At 32.6% G+C, this 18,055-nt stretch overlaps 1 protein-coding gene across 1 annotated transcript in view; it reads left to right on the top strand.

Annotated features, from left to right (window-relative positions):
* Positions 1-18,055, top strand: part of COL11A1 (collagen type XI alpha 1 chain) — a 199,301-nt gene that overhangs the window by 48,084 nt on the left and 133,162 nt on the right. Inside the window, exon 5 of the mRNA XM_059061934.2 lies at positions 15,734-15,862. Coding sequence (XP_058917917.1) covers positions 15,734-15,862 — 129 coding nt within the window. The remainder of the gene's footprint in view (positions 1-15,733; positions 15,863-18,055) is intronic.

Here is an 18,055-nt window from a genome sequence, read left to right as displayed (position 1 = left end):
ATTAGAGTTAAAATCCCAAGACACACCACACACCCATGTAATATTAGGGTTCAGCAATAACACTGCTTTACAGATTCACTGGATTCATGGACATGTTGAATTTCTCTAATATACAGAACAATGATGCATATGTGTAGTTATTTCTAAAAGAGGATCTTATGGCTTTTATGCAGAAGTAGTCCAATGTATCTACATGACAGTATCTTGTAGTAGTAGTTTTATAGAACATATTTTTTTCTTTCTGACAGTAACAAATTTAGAAGTTGTCAGATTTCATTTAGACTTGGTGTTAATAATCAATTATTTACAAAGTGGTGATGGCAAATATGATTTTTCCCTGTGTATTTTTCTGTTTTGGGGAGATAAATTTAAGTTTTCCTACAGATCACATGCATGAGTAGATCAAGATATAGCATTAGTTTAATCCTTTTTTGAGAGTTATTCTTAGCCAAGTCTGAAAGGAGCTTCTGCTTTTGCCTTCTGGATGTGTAATTACATTCCTTATTATTGCACACCAAGTTGGTATGACAAGTGTGGTGAGGGAAAACACACAAGAATGTGCTGCATTATTTATGACCAAGCTTCAGCGATGCTGTAGGACTTTTCCTCAGTTCTCCATTCTAGACATCACTGTAGTTTATTATACACCAGCCACATGCTATCCTGTTGTCATTCAGACTATGATCAGATCTGTGCCACTGTAGTGTGATATGCAGATAACAGCTTTTATTTTGTGACTCTACTGATAATTTACTATAATTTCATATTTACTAGGATTTATGATTGTAATTGTTTCAAGAAGCTCAATATAGCATTTGAGGTGGATTCAGATTTCAGAGCTCAATGGAAGATTCAAAGTACCACTTATACAAGATATTACTTATCCTCTAATAGGATCATTGCCTTGTTTGGTTTGTTGTCTATTTTTTGATTAGTGCATGATTAGGTTATCTGATGCCAACAGTGCACAATAAAGTGTCACACATTTTGTTTTGTCCCTTTTATAAGTCTTATCCCTGATTACTTGTCTTCTTTTTTTCCATTTAAGGTTTATTATTAGTTTGTGGCATTTTATTAACTCCCCCCCAAAATAAGCCATCTTGCATTGCATTCTTGTTGTCACTGTCTATTACCATGTTGTTTTATAATTATCTATTAATATATAGCTTTCTTGTTAGACTATAAATTTATTGAGAGCAGGATTTATATCCCCTTAATTTAGGTACTCCAGCAGTGGCATCAAACACAAAGTTTGCACAGTGTTTATAGCCAATGAAGATTAGTAAATATGTGAATGAGTGCTGTATATGCAAGTGGTTAAGACTTTGTTAGAAGTGTCTGGGAGGAGAAGGGGCAGGGAGAGGTATAGGATAGCATATATCATTTGAAAGTTAGGTTTTTATTAAGTAGCTGACTATTCTCTGTTGAAACAGAATAAATATTATATGGCAAACATTGGGCCTAAATAATTGATGTAGTGATACAAATAAATAGTTGTAATAAATATGATTCTTCCCGTAATAAAGATACAGATATGTTCAAGGGAGAAAATAACTGTATCCAAAACAATGAAAAATAAAAGGGTATTTAAAGATGAGGGCACCTGTGCAAAAGATGAAAGTTTGGAATGAGCTCAGGACATCTGAGAATGCAATTTGCTTTGGGGGTATTTGGGAGATGATCTGGTAGGATGAGTTAGGGCCTGTCTTTGGACTGCATTTTATACCATGCTGAGGGGGTTGAACTTTAAACCATAGGTCATAAGAAATTTCTTTAAGTAGAGGAATTAAACATTGAGATTTGTTTTTTAAAAATTCTTTTTGTGGCAGTGAAGGAGTTAGTCTAGAATCAGAAGAACCTGGTGGAAAAAAACACCAAAACTGTTATGTTGAAACATTAGTTCAAATAAAAGGTTACTTACAGTAGAGACAAGGCCATGACAAGAAATAGAGAGAAGGTTCTTGCTTCAGAATGCTAATGTGGGATAGAATTGACAGGTCTTAGGGGCTGACTAGGTATGTGGGGTTAAAGGAGAGAGGAACTTAATACTTTACGCTTTACATAGGGTATTAAATAGTCAATGTTTCCTTCTTAAAAACATGAACTGTTTGGAATTTTAGCTAAATTCAAAAGTCTTTAGTTCTCTTTTTTACGATTGATGAACTATGTGCTTTTAATAAATCTTTAAAAGGCCATAGGATTATCCTGGACCAAATAACCTTATTTCACCATCTTTCTATATAGTTCTGAGCTTTATAGTAAAAACATAGGTAGTGTGAAATTGTTATTAGCTCAAAGAAGTAGAATAAGGATGTGATAAATTATTTAAATTATTTTATATATTTTTAGGAAGTAGTTTTTTTTAAGGCATGACCTAGTTCATTTTGGTTTACAATATGACTATATAAAGTTCTTAGAGAGTGGCAGGTATACAGTAAGTGCCAGTTAAGTATAATTTATTATTATAACTATTAGCGTTATCTATTTCTTGGAAAATTGCAGGAGGCTTTTAATTGATCTCCCTGTGTCTGTCTGCCCATCTGCTAGTCTGTTCTCTAAGCAGCAAGCCTAGACTAGCAGGCATATTCCTGTCAAATAGCACCTGGCTGAAAGAATGAATGAGTCAGTAAAGAATGTCACTTCCTTGTTTATAATTGTCTGGTGGCTTTTCATATCATTTAGTAGAGTACGTTAAAGTTCGAATTCAATATTCCGTAGTCTCCTAAGTGATTCATCCACACCCTCTGCCCCTTTCCTCTGACTTCATCAATGATTCCTAACCCCCTCACTCCCTCTGATCCACAGGGCATCCCGTTTTGAACACATCAATCATGTTCCAGCCTTGGGGTCTGAGCATCCACTCGTCCTTCTGCCTGGAAGGCTTTTCCTTAGATATTTCTCTGAATTTCTTACTTCCTTAGTTCCTCAGTTGTCTCTGTCTCAGTGTCCCTTTATCAGCAAAATCTTTCATGATCGCAGTTTGTAATATAGTATCTTACTTTCTACAATCTCTCCTATTTTGCTTTATATTCTTTACAGCACCTATTACTCTGATACTATATTTTACTTATTTTCTCTTTCCTTCTCTGGAATGTAAGCTCCAAGAGAGCAGAAGCTTTGTATTGTACCTGTAGTGTCTACAACACTGCCTGAAAATATTTTTTAAATGGATGAAATAAATATGCTTTCTAGCACTTATTAATTCAAGGAGTATAGATCATCTTGGCCAATAAGGAAGCAGGAAGAAAGATTTGTTACCTTTTTTCTAATCATTTTTTCCTTCCTCATTTTCTTTTATTATTTTTTTTTTTTGTGGAATAGAGCTACATTGATAGTTCTCTTTCAGTAGGAATGTTTGTTAGAAAGTATAAGATAAATGTGCCCTTTTTGTGGTAGTGTTTTATACAACTTTAAAGTTTTAAAGTATTGCATTTTTTGTAATACTTGGTAAATAGTTGTTGAATTAGTAGTACATTCAGTAACATAGGATCACTACTCATTTTCTTAAAACTGATTTCTTAAGCTGGTTTTGGGACACAGTGAAATGTAAGGACTGTGTGGGTAGCAGTTCTGTCTGTGATTATGTGGTTTTTCTCATTTTTTCCTTTGAATTATAGTTCAGATGCAATCTCTGATGCATTTTTCAATTAAACTAAAATTTGAAGCATTTTGGCAGCTTTCCTTTTCCACACAAAATAGTTGAGAAAGAATCATAAACTGTATAGAATGTCTGAAAAAAAAAACTATGATGTGAGTTAATGCCTTGGCAAATTCTGAAGTCTTAGTAGGCAAGAAGCATATTTTTTCAATTAATCTTCTGATAATCTCTACTTTTTTGAGCATTTTATGCCATGTTTAAGATTTAATGTCAGTCTTGTTCCTGGATATACAATCAAAAACCTCTTCCAAGACGCACCATACTTTTCAACAAAGCTCTAATATCAAATGTGAGCAGAAGTTTTAGTGTCCAGGGAATATCTTATGGAAACATTGTAGAATTTTGTTAAGCTATTGCTTTTACAGTGGTACATGCTGGAAACTGTTTATCTGAATGTATTTTTCTTTCTCTTCTATTATACTTTTTCCTTATGGGCTTTACTTATAGAATAATGACTTTAAGTCTTCTGAAACTCCACTTTTTTGGAATTTATTTATGGAATGAATAAAAATGTATTCTCCAGCAGCATTTCTTAAATTTTACAGTCTATAAACACATCTAGAAGTTTAAGCTCCAAGGTGTGTTCTCCTTTAATTGGCTTCAAGTACTATAATAATTATACCTTACGTTTGTGTACACTTACACTTTAAAAATTGCTAAAGTAGGTATTAATTTTTAAAGAATCTATAGGAAATACAAGACAAATAATAGTATTCTTAATTTGCAATTGTTGAAATTGAGTCTTATAATGGTGAATAAATTAATTGCCTGGATATCTATTTACCAAACAAACATTTAGTACAGACTCACTACATGCAGGCCTATTCCAGGAATTGTGGAAACCTGGGAGAACAAAACAGACAGGTCCTTACTCTCATGAAGTTTATATTCCAGTGAGTTTAGCTGAATAATGTAGATTGGCTTATTAAGAAGAGGAGCCCCTGGGAGTTCCCTGATAGCCTAGTGGTTAGGATTCCAGGCTTTCACTGCCATGGCCCGGGTTCAGTTCCAGGTCAGGGAACTGGGATCCTGCAAACCGTGTGGCATGGCCAAAAAAAAAAAAAAAAAAGAAGAAGAGGAGCCCCGACCATAAACTGTGTGTATTCTAGTAGATACAGTGTACTTTCCTGGAAAGTGATACATACTGATTATTTGAATCCTTAAACATAATATATATAAAAGGCCGATGCCAATTACTATTTTAGGGCCTTCAACTATGGGGTCTTTCTCTAACTTCTCATACTCTCTGTGAGTGAGTTCAGTGTGGGTTCCAGCAGGAAACTGAATTTCTACTCAGGTGATTTCAGAGGTTTGAACAAGGGGGCAGAGTTACCTGGCAAGGAGTGTTACCTTTCCAAGGGTTAAATGGGCAAGGGGCAGAAATAGCAGTACAGTGAAAGCTGGAGCCCTGCACTAGTGCTTTCTGACAGTGGCACTAGTGGTCAAGGTACCAGACTGCTGTGACGGACAGGAAAGTGTCTGGCGAAACTACCCAACCTCCTTCTCTTCGCACCTTCCTAACCCCTAACTCTTGGTGGTCACTTCCATTGTCCGTACTGGAAACTGACCTGCAAGACAGTCTGATGATGTGGGCTATGGGGTCATATTCTTTAGGCACAGTGTAAGAGAGAGCAATGATTAGGATTCTGGGAGCCAACAAAGAATACCAAGTATCTTTATATTTAAAAGAAAAACTAGACACTTTCTCATTAATTATCTCATTTATGCCAGGTGCTTCCAGATTATTCCTTTGATTTTCCCAGATGAAAATTGTGTCATCACCCCACCCCTGCCACCCCAATTTATTTTTTTTCATAATTGGAATATAGTAAGTACTAAAGAAATATGTTTCTTATATATCATGTCTGTGTATAATTAATCTCCCTTACCAGGTTATATGCTATCTGAGAGTAGGATCTGGGTCTGATTTCCCTCTTTATTTTTCTTTTGCCTATCTATAGTGTCAGCATGTTACTTTGCCTCAATAAATATGTGTTGACTAAATGGATAGATGACTGATTGATAGACAACCAGGGGAAAGGATTCTGAAAGTTATCTGGCTGTCAAATTTCTGTGTAAGTTACCACTAAAAGTTATAGAAGAAATACATTTATTATCTGATTTATAATATATCTGTGCCTATTAATAAAAGTATGTGTTACTTCTGCTGTTTTCTTTTTTAAGAAAATATTTTGTTTGGGGGGGAAAAATGTAGCTTGTCTTAAAATTGTAAGGCCTGAAGTGCCTCCTGAAATCAGGAATGCTGTGTAACAGGTTTGCTTTTTTTTTTCCTTCAAAAGTATAGTTCTTTGCAAATACTCGCATTTCAATAGGGAATTCTGGCTTTCAAATTTGAGAGCATGACCCCCATCTTTCACTGTTCAGTAGACATATATACAGTTTGACTACATTCTGTAGTGAGCAAAGAAGTTTTCACATTGGTACTAAAAAAACATTTTTTTCAAAATTAAAAAAGAGTAAAAGGTATATCAATTACTTTATAATGTATATGCATACTTTTAAAATCCTCTTAGGCTTATATATTTCACAAAATGGCCAAATTTTGATTTAATAAAACTTCAATTCACTAAAGAAATGTATCATTTATTATAGTAGAGGAGTGCAACAGAGTAGAAATAAGGAAGTAAGGAAGTATTTTAAAATATTATTTCTAGGACCTATTACTTCTGGGACAGTATCATTGCATGTAGAACTAGAATAATAAATGTATAAAAATGCTACTACCAATGACTTCTTTTCATCCACTGATATTTTCTCTAGACATAAAAATAGGCAATAAAAATGATGATGCTAAACAGATATGTGAAAAGAAATGATAACAGTTTATTTGCTTGAGTTAAAAGAGTAAATGTGCCAGTTCAACTGTTAAACTCTTTAGGAAATGATGAAGAGTCTATCACTTCTTTTCATATTCAAAAGATGATAATTACTTTAAAATAAATTCAAAATTTACTGTCAAGGCTATGAAATATAAAGTAAATGTCAAATTCTGCAGTTAACTTTGTGTGACAGGCAGCAAAAGTCATACCTGCTTGCAAAGGTCATATTTGATCTTTATGCTGATATTACTTATATGAATTTTTTCTTTGAGTCGGTGTTAAAATACAAGTCTAAAATATTAAATGATACATAATATTTTCTTTCATACAAATAATGTTTTTTTCTCAAGTTAATTTTTAGAGATAAGGTCCCAAATGATTTCCATTTTGTTTTAAAATCCTCTTTTTAGATTTTAAATGTTATCTTCAGTTATATTATTTTGAACAACAGATGTTTGTTAAAAGTATCAGATGACTATTTTGGGAGGAAGATCAAATTTTGATTATTCATATTTTAAATGTTCATTATTTAATAAACATTTGAAATGAAGAGTCTTTTTGTAATCTGAGGATCATCTCAGTATTTTTTATGATTTGTAATTTAATTTTGCATGTGTTTTCTTAAATCAAGAAAGAACCAAGTATGTTGTTTTACTTTTGATTTATATTACTATGAATAGATAAAATGAAGTATAGAATACAAAAAATGTATTATTCTGATTATATATATATATTTTTTATATTATATATAAAAATGATAAAACACTTTTCTATTCCTATTTTCTTTTCATTGTTGACATGAAGTAGAATTAGGATATAATTTCATTAATATGGAGTTAATGATACAACCAGGAATTGTTCTAACTTTTTTACTAGTGTAATGAAATTGCATTTTTAAAAAAATCATATAAATGGTTGTTTAAACTCACTATGGCCTCTAGCATAATTTAATTTGATAAAGATCTTTAAAACTCTGGTAAGTTTACTTAAAAACTTGTTCCCTTCAAATTCTTTATTTATACTTGGAGACAAATATTTATTTATCACTCTTACTTTCTATTACCTCTAATGCCTGAGGGATATTTACACATGATGATACTGTCGGGTGTATGATAACCTGTGATTACCCTGAGTTCCAGCTGCTTGCCAAATTAAATTAGTCAATATTTCCACAGCATCTATTTAATACCAGTCCCTGGACATAGTTAGAGATTACCCATGTTACAAACAAACAAAAATACTTGTTTTGAAGTGCTCTTCTTTATTCTGCTATAAAGATATTACTTGCAAGATATAAATAAAAACTAACTAGTGTTTATCAGTCTGTTTTCTAGGGCTGCCATAACCAAATACCACACACTATGTCTTAAACAAAAGAAATTAATATTTTCACAGTTCCAGATGCTTGAAGTCTGAGAGCAAGATGTTAGCAAGGTTGATTTCTTTTGAGGCCTTTCACCTTGGCTTGTAGATAGTCAACTTCTCCTTGTGTCTTCACATGACCTTCACATTGTGATGTCTGTGTCCTAATCTCCTCTTCTTATAAGAAGACCAGTCATATTGGATTAGGACCCACCATAAAGATTTCATTTAATCTTAATTCTGTCTTTATAGGTCCCATCTCCAAATATAGTGAGATTCTGAGGCTAAGAACTTAAACATATGAATTTGGGAGACACAGGTCATCCCATAACACTAAGTCTAGACAAGTTCATTTGTCTTTGATTATCAGTGAAAAAATGGGTATAAATTGCTACAGAAAGAGGTATGGGCTGTCCAGCTAAAGGGAAACTTTCTGCTGATTCTTATTGATGCTTATAACTTGGTTTGGCCTCAGCGATATAACCTGACAGGTGGCACGTAGAGGAGTACAATTCAAAAGTAAACAAAGGCAAGTTTCTTAAAAAGAAAAAGACAAAACTTTTTCTAGAAACAATCATTAATTATCATTTCACTTCATAGACTTAAAAGATTGATCCCCAATTTTTCATTTTTATTGTTTCTCAACTGAGTAAATTGCTTTTCCATCTTACCCTTGCTCATACCAGAAACTACAGAACTACCTTCCACTCTTCTTAATGCACTTCCTCCCTCTCTTCTTGCCATTCCCATCCCACTCCATCATCATTACCTAGTCAGTTCCCAAATCCCACACGTTTTTCTCTAATAAACTCTATGTATCATCTATTCCATTCCTGCTATTGCTGAGTTAAATTTCCCAATGCTTAACTGCGATGGATTCCTAAGCAAGAGTCTCATGCTTCCAAAGTAGCTGCTTTCAAATCATCCTTCCCTATGTAGTCATAGCGATTTTGTTAAAATATGTCATTGATCAATTTGCTCCATGGTTCCAAGTCCTTGAATGATATTCTGTAACTTTTAGAATTCAGTTCACACACAAAGCTTTTCTCAGATTGGTTCCTTGCTTGGTTCTTTTTTTTTCTTCTACTTTATCTCTTTCATCCCTCAACCCTCACTGCTCATTATCACCATATAAGGCCTTCCCTCCAACTATACAGCACTATATGTACTTTTCCAACTTTGTCAGTTTCATGCATCCAGAGTTCTGTTTCAGATGTTTTCCTGTTTAATACTATTTCCCTCTCCATCTTCTTCATCAACCTAACTCCTATTTACTTATAACATACATTCAAGATTTTAACAAGAAGCATTTTATAAAAGCATTCATTCCTGTTGAGATACCTGCATGTTAAAGTTAATGGAGGTAAGAATGTGCTTTGGGAAATTTGGAGGCTAGCTGATCTTATAGAATGCAATTGCAGCATGTGATTTACAACAGGTTTAGGGGAGATGAAATTTCTAACTCTAGAAAGCTTTGAAATTCAGTGAGACACATAGTCAATAAATACTTGGAGTCTTCTTTTCCAAATATTACCAAAAGTAAGTTATTCTCCTAGAATATAACTAATACCCAAGTTTTAATATTAAAAGTTTAAACTTTCCAAGATTCATAGTGGAATTAAAAGCCTTATAGGATTATAGAGTTACTAGTTGCCAGGTTGATATTAGAGAGACTGGTTATAAATAAGCTGTTTAAAAGCAGTTTATTTGAACAATTATAGTTGTATATTGATCCAGCCTCTGCTTTAGCTGTTTTGGTTATGTCTGAATTTCCTCTGTCATTCTTGGGATCTTATTATGCTTCAAGCACATAATTCATTCACAGGTTACCTTATTCAATCAAATGGAATTGCACATAACAGCTGATCAAAACCCGGTTTTTCATTGCTCATTCTCAGGAATCAGCTGCTGTTGCTGTATAGTTCAGTGGATTCTCAGGCTGGGAACTGACTTCAACCAAGCATTGGTTGACTTCATAGGATGAGGAATTGAATCTGAAAATTCAGACACTTAACATTGACATATGGACATGTGACCTTTGACATTATACCAATTTCTTGTACAACACTTTTTCAACAAATGTGATTTCTTGTGCATGCAAAAAAGCTAAATGTGTATTAACTTGTGTATTTCCTGAATTATAATGTAATTACATTCATAGCACAGAAAAAGGAAATAGCTAGGCCTTATAGAGAGTTACTATATATATGCATATACAAACAAAAATAACAAACAAAAATTATTAGAATATGTGCATTATATTTTAGTTTTGAGAGGAGGATATGCTATTACTTATATAATTGGTCTTGATAAAAATGTGGCTGGATCCTTTTGCAATGCAGTGACATTCAGAAGAACCTCATCTTTATATATAGTTTCTGTTCAGTTTTCTTGCATTTGTTTTGCTTCCCTCCTCTAGACTCATTCTGTCTATAGAAAAATACTATAGTATAGACCTAGTTGACAGAGCTGTAAATAGCAAGGTAATTGTGTCAGCTCTACTTTAATTTTGGCTTTGTAGAGCGTTAGAGGAGGAGGATGTCTTTTTAATACGTTGTGTATGGCAGATGCCAACTTTACTTGGTAACTTCACCCTTTTCCAGCTGTAGAAATTTTTATGACTGTTGAATCTAAATATTTATAGTTCATTCAAGCTGTCAGGATGCTTTTGTTTGTCTACAGACTGTCTCATAACATGTCATATGATTAACATAAAACACTATAAAATGCCTTCTGGGGAAAATAGTACTGTAGGTTTTTAACATAATTTTCCAGTTTCTTTCCAGTAGTACTGTATTTAATGGCTGAATATCAAACACCTGAAAAAAGAATTTATTGTGGAAAGGTTGGCAGGATTCCATTTAATGAAGTGAAGTGCCTTGATTAGAACAGTTAAGTACTCAGGAAATCAGTATTCTTCTAAAAAATATACTATTAAAAATACTATATGTAATAAGATAGGCAATTTTTTGTATTTCAGCAAAAGCATCATTTGGTTTATTATGTTATCTATAAGTTAAGTGTGGAACTCCATAATTTTTAGTTCTGAAAAGGACCTTAGATATGATCTCTAAGTGCATTCATTTTACAAATGATGAATTTGGGTGAGTGACTTGCATAATTCCAAGTAATTAATGGCAAGGCTGGGATTCAAGAATCAGAATTTCTGATTGAAACCCTCAGTGATGACAGTACACAAGAGGTACTGAATGATGCCTTTTTTTAAAACAATAGAATGAAGAATATTCAAATTTCTCTGTTACTAGTTGTTACTCATTTATAATAATTCAATTGTGGCTACTCAGTGTTTTAGACTCATAAGTTAGTGTTTGAGAAATGTTATCAATAAATTTTAAGAATTTATATTCATTTGCTGTGAGAATGTTTAAAATCAGTAGGCATAAGCTATTAGAGTCTATTCTAGCTATTTACAAAAAAGAATTTTAAAAAAACTCAGAAACAATCTAATTTGTTTGGTTGTACTGCCTCATAACATATAAAAATAAATAAGTTTGATGTTGGAAACACTAATAATAGTATGACCATTATAAGCCATATATTTTGTGAATGGGTATTTGCTGATTCTGCTTTATTTTCATGTTTTACTGGGAAATAAAGTAGGTGTTTCCTTATTTGGGTGTTATCTGAACATATTAACATGTTACATGCACTTTCAAAGCACTTTTTGAATGAATGATTGAATGAAATGACTAAATAACTGAAGAAATCTAGCTAAATCTGATTGTAGAGAAATTTCTGAATTCAACAAAATTTATCTCAAGGATTACTAAACATTGTAATATATTATGTCAATGAAATTTTTATTGGCAGATGTGTGTTTTGACATTTTAATTTTAATCATTTCTCTGTTACTAATGAGACATTCTAGATGCAGATCTTTAGCAAGTAGTTGGCAGTGTTCATTTAACTGTTAGGATATTGAGCAAACAAGGATCAGACAAAGACACTAAAAAGAAAAAGTTTGGAAATGAGATGTCTATAAAAGTCACTGAGGAACTTCAATATACTCTTGGAGATCTAGGAGGCCTGTGTGCCTGTCCAAGAAATACCTGAAGAGACCCTAATATCTCAAATATTACTGACCTGGAGGATCTGCATAGCAAGAAATGAGATCTAAGGCAGAGTTGTAAACTGTTGGAATATTATAGGCATGCTCACACACAAATAAACACTCAAAGTCTCTTGGCAAATAGTGAGAGATTTTTAAGGAATTCTCTGTCCAATCATTTGCTCATCACTAACTTAACTGAGCAGAGACCTCAGTGGACACAGGAAACAAAGAAAATTGACTTATATAATTACTTCAAAAGGTCACCAGACAAGCAGCAAAAACAACCACAAACAAAATAACAACAAGCATTGAGGGGAGGGGGCAATGGAATCCAATCTCCACAGGTGACATTTAAAATGTGCAGCTGTCAACAAAAAATTATGAGACAGGCAAAGAATCAGGAAATTATGTCCCATACAAAGGAAAAACAAATCTATAGGAACTATCCTTGAAGACATGCAGACATTGGACTTACCAGACAAAGACTTTAAATCAGCAATTATGAGTATGTTAAAAAAAAAAAAAAAAAACAACTAAAGGAAGCCACAGCTTAACAACTACATGAAAGTTTGAGAATGAAGCCTTATCAAATAGAGATAAATAAAGATAGAATGTCTTTAAAAAGAACAAAATAGATCGGGAGTTGAAAATCAATTGAGATTACTCAGTATGAAGAAAAGAATGAATAAACTTGCAAAAAGTTTATAGAGCATCAAAGACCTGTGGGACACCATCAAGCATAGCAACATAGACATAATAATGAGTCCCAAAAAGAGTGGAGAGGAAGGAGGTACAAAGCATATTCCAAAAAATAATTACCAAAACCTTCCCAATTTTGATGAAACACATTAATCTATATATCTGAGAATCTCAAGAAACTGCAAGATAAACTTGTAGAAATCCACATGCAAAGTATAATAATCAGTCAAAAGAATGAAAGAATCTGCAAAGCATCAATAATAAAGTGACTCATAACATAAAAGAGATTCTCATTAACAGCTAATTTTTTGTCAGATTTCATAGAGGCCAGAAAACAGTGGTTGACATATTCCAAGTTCTGGAAGAAAAAGACTGTCAATGAAAAATGCTATAACCTGCAAAACTATCTTTCAAAAAACAAAGAAGAAGTTGACATTCCCAGCTTTATGAAAAACAAATAATGTATCAAAAGTAGAGCTGCCTTACCAGAAATAAAAAGGAGTCCTTTAGATTGAAATGAAAGGACATCGGACTGTAACTCAAATTCACACAGAGAAATTAAAGAACACTGGTAAAATTACTAACATAAGTATATATAAAAACAGTACAAATTTTTGTTGTTGTTTATAGCACTTTCCTTCTCTTATCTGTTTTAAAATACAATTGCATAAAGCAAAATTTATAGAACTAGGTTGATGGCTTACATTGTATAAAGATGTAATTTGTATAACTATAATATTACAAAGCAGGGGAAAAGGGAATAGAGTTATACAGAAACAAATTTTTGCATAGTGCTGATATTAAGTTGATATTAATCTGAAAAATGTTATAAATTAAGATAATTATAATCCTCAGGGTAATCACTAAAACAAAAACTCTCTAAAATATAGTAAAAGAAACAAAATCATTAAAATTGTTCACTAGTTGGGGTTTCCCTGGTGGCGCAGTGGTTGAGAGTCTGCCTGCTGATGCAGGGGACACAGGTTCATGCCCCGGTCCGGGAAGATCCCACATGCCGTGGAGCGGCTAGGCCCATGAGCCATGGCCACTGAGCCTGCACATCCGGAGCCTGTGCTCCACAATGGGAGAGGCCACAACAGTGAGAGGCCCGAGTACCGCAAAAAAAAAAAAAAAAAATTGTTCACTAGTAAATATCTATTTAGCACAAAAGAAGATAGCACAAAATAAGAGAGTAACAAAAAAGGAATGACATATAAGAAACAAATAGCAAAATATCTACTAAGTTGAGACAACTCAAATAGCTAGTAACAGCTGACTAGATAAAATGTATTCAATAGTAGGTTCATACAGCAAGTTGTTATTTCAAAAAAGGAATGCAGTACTGATACATGTTAAAACATGGATGAACTTTGAAAACATGACAAATGAAAGAAGCTAGTCACAAAAGGCCTCATGATGTATGATTCCATTTATATGAAATGTCCAGTGGTTACCACGGGCTAGCAAAGGAAGAGATAAGGTGTAACTGCCATTGGTTATGGTGTTTCTTTTAGGGGTGTTGACAATTTCCTGAAGTTAGATATTGGTGATGGATGGAAAACTCTGTGAATGAACTAAGAAACACTGAATTGTCCACTTTAAAAGAATAAATTCTATATGTAAATTATATCTCAGTAAAGTGATATGAATGAAAATATAGATTTCTGATCCATTAGCATAAATGTTAATTTTAAGAGTAAGAATATACAGTGCTTTTTAGACAGAAGAAAGAGCAATGTAAATAGAAATAACTATCACACCAAAGATAGTAACCACAGTATTCAATAAAGGATTGCCAGCTAGAACTAAATAATTTATACTCTTTTCTTGGCACTTTGCACAAGAGTCTGCTTATATCTTTTCAAGTTATAAATTCTATTCTCCATTTTATTACAGTTTTAAATCTTAACCACTATATTGTATTCTCCAAGGGCAAGGATTACATCAAATTTATGTTTCCATCTCCAGTGATACTATGTTCAATGTCTTGTCTATAGTACTTTCTCAATCCATATTTGTTGATGAATAAATGAATATTGTGGTATAAAAGTGCTATGAATTATTTCCTGCTCTCTAACTCAATGTTAGAGACTTCTAAAATTTTCATTAGGCTCTAAATAGCTTATGTTAATCAGAGGTAGAGAAAGCTGAAATAACTTTGAAATTATTCAGAATGATATCAGGAGTTCTGTGAATCAGACTCATGGGCTCAGACTTACAGGGACTTGAATCACCAAGTCAAATGGATATTAACCCAGACATTCTTCTAGGCCTGAATATAATTCTGAATTAATATGGTCATGACCCATAGATTAATATCAAACTAGTTTCATGTCAAATTAGACCCATGTGGAAATATTCAGATGGGTTTGAGAGCAAAATATTTGATCTTCCTCTTGTTTACACAGTTTCCAGAACCTCCTGGAACTAAAACTCTTTGGATAACTGTATTAATTATTTCTAATGTTTATTTTTATTAAAATTATTCAGATTTCTAAATAGGTGAGTTTGATGTATGCTTAGATGCTCCATTTTTAACAAAAATATGCCAAACTCATGCTTTTTAATTTGGATTTTTCTGGTCTCTGCATTTCTCATTCATATTTGTAAGTAGAAATTTCTTTTGATATTCAGTCCCCTAACAGAACTCAATAGTTGCATCTATATTTTCATTTAAAAATTCTTGTATAAACTTGTTGAAAAAATAATTCAATCGAACTCTTCCATTATTTAATATTGGAAATACATTACCGTTTTATATATTTATAGTTTTAAAAATCTTATTTACTTTTTTATCAGCTTATTATTCACAATTCATTTGTCTTGTTCCACACAGAGTAAACTGTGAATGCAGTAAAATCAAGTTTTAGCAAACAGATGAATATACTATAGATTCTCTGAACCACAATATAGCAGAAGATCTGATTTGTTAAACAGGTGTGAATTTCTCTCTCATTCCTATAGGACTGTTTTTAACATTGAAATGTAAGCGATTTCTTCTCATATTTAAAGGTGAATTACACTGTGTCTTGGATAAATCTTGCTCTGGATATATGTGTATTCAAATATGCTGATTACATAACCATGTTTGTTTCTTGGCAGGGGGACATCCAGCAGTTCTTGATCATAGGTGACCCCAAAGCAGCGTATGACTACTGTGAGCATTACAGTCCAGACTGTGATTCCTCAGCATCCAAGGCTGCTCAGGCTCAGGAACCCCAGATCGATGAGGTGAGGACCGTAAGATCAAGGGCAGGTTTTCTCATTCCAATGCTAAGGACATAGGTTTGCAGTTTTCAGGCTCACCTCCATTTATTCACTTTTAATTAAACTTTACCTTGTATTTATAGTGTTTTAATATTTCTAAGAATATGTGATTTGAAGAAGATTTTGGTGTTTGTTTCCATCTTAAGTATTTTGTTACATAATTTCATAAAAATACAGATACTTCACATATACTGTGTAGAGGAGCATATTTTATTTGGGGGGAGATGAGAAAAAAGATAATTTCTCAAAGATATATTTTGTCCTTAGCATTTCAGTAATTAAAACAGCCTCAAGACAAGGGTGACTATTTTCTGGTGTACTTGCCATATCCCCAGGCTTTTGGTAATTCATGCAGATGAGAAAGGGACTTTAGTGCTATCTTAAAGTTGTCAGGCTGTGTTGAATATTTAGAGGGATTTTTTTTTTCCATTTCTGTAAGGCTATGCTACATTGATATGTAAGTTTTCTTTTTCTTGCATAAGATTTGATACAGAGAGCAATGAAATGAAAAGCATTATGAACTGATTGCTGTAACTAAATATTCATATTCTTTGATTAATATTATGTCACTTTATTTGAAACTAGGGTGTGAAACCATTCTTCCAGGCTATTTTTGCAAGAAAATTCACCATAATGAAATTTGACTGTATTCTCTCTCAGACCAAAAATAAGTACATTTAAGTTAGCCATAGCAATTTTGTCAGACGTGAATATCCCAAAAAACAAAAAAATATAGTACAGTGTATGCTTTATGCAGATTTTTAGGTTAAATTCTTTAATGTGAATTTTCTGGAAATTATAAAGCAAATACTGGAAGGAATTGAGTCTTTAGTTAGCAGCAAAACTATATTTTAATTTTTTTCTCAACGTGAAGAGTTCTTAATTTTAGAAGGTGAGGGTGGAAGTTTAAACACATAAAGACTGTCCTTATGTTTGAAAATAACTCAAATAGCTTTCTTCTTGACTATTAAAATACTATTAGATACCATCTTTTGAGTTCTACTATTTAGAATAGGTTAGGATCTTATCTTTTAATTTACTGTTATTTCTGCATGCGAATTCAATTTGGATTTTACCATTTAAGTGCTTGAAATATATTTTTTGACATTACTTTCCTTTTTAAGGTATGATAGTGAATTCTGTTGCACTGATCTTTTCCATGACTTAATATTAATGTTTTTTTAAAACAGGGTAAAGTCTTAAGAAGCTAACAGGAAAGCAAATATGAGAGAAAAAAGAGAAATTACTTGGATATTTGTGTTTGCTTCTTTCACAGTTCTCAAGTGCTTCATTCTTTTTATTTCCTCATGATTTATTAAAACAGTCTGTGAATTCCAAGAGATTAGGTAAAATATCCATCAGGCTTTAGTGTTTTTATATCTTAGAGATTATGTGGTGATTCAATATTAAAATTTATAATATTTAGTATGCGTGTTCAAGATGGGTGAGATTTATTTTGCTCTTGCTTTAAGAAAGATAAGTCTTGTTCTTTTTAGTAACAGATATGGCTCTGATTTTTGGAAGAATGAAGGTATGCATTCTTATTATATCACCTTGAGGTGTTTTATTCCCATGTTTTAATGCTATTACATCAGGTAAGCAGAGTTATTTTAAAGCAAAATAATATTTTTAACCATTTTTGTCTTAAATTCATTTAAAAGTAGACTTTCCCTTTTTGACCTTAGTTGTTGATTCATAAATTTAACATTCTGTTGATAAATCAAACTTGCTTTTACTAGAAGCAACTGATAAGGAAAAGAGCATGCTGCTATAATAAAAGCTCCATGAAAATCTGGTTGGGTGATGCAATAATAGTATTTCTTACAGTTTCTATGTTGAGTAGGTCACAATGAAAAGTTTTTTTGAGGAATCAGCTCTCACTTTTCCCCCCAGTACTAAATTACATTGATACTTCAATAATAAGATAACTATTATATACTAGTATGAAAAACACCTGGTTAACAGAATTAGTAAGCCATCCTTATATTACTTTTGGAACCATAGCCATTAATACATCATTATATTACAAATATGCATTTTAATAATTGTACTACAGATGTTTTACTTATACAAAATAGGAAGGCAATGTTACCAGTGAATAAAGAACATATAGTACAAAATAGAGCATCAAACATATATGTTGTACTTTATATTGCT

Source organism: Kogia breviceps, chromosome 1 (assembly GCF_026419965.1).
Source record: "Kogia breviceps isolate mKogBre1 chromosome 1, mKogBre1 haplotype 1, whole genome shotgun sequence".
Lineage (NCBI taxonomy): Eukaryota > Metazoa > Chordata > Mammalia > Artiodactyla > Physeteridae > Kogia > Kogia breviceps.
This window is presented reverse-complemented; position numbering and strand designations above follow the sequence as displayed.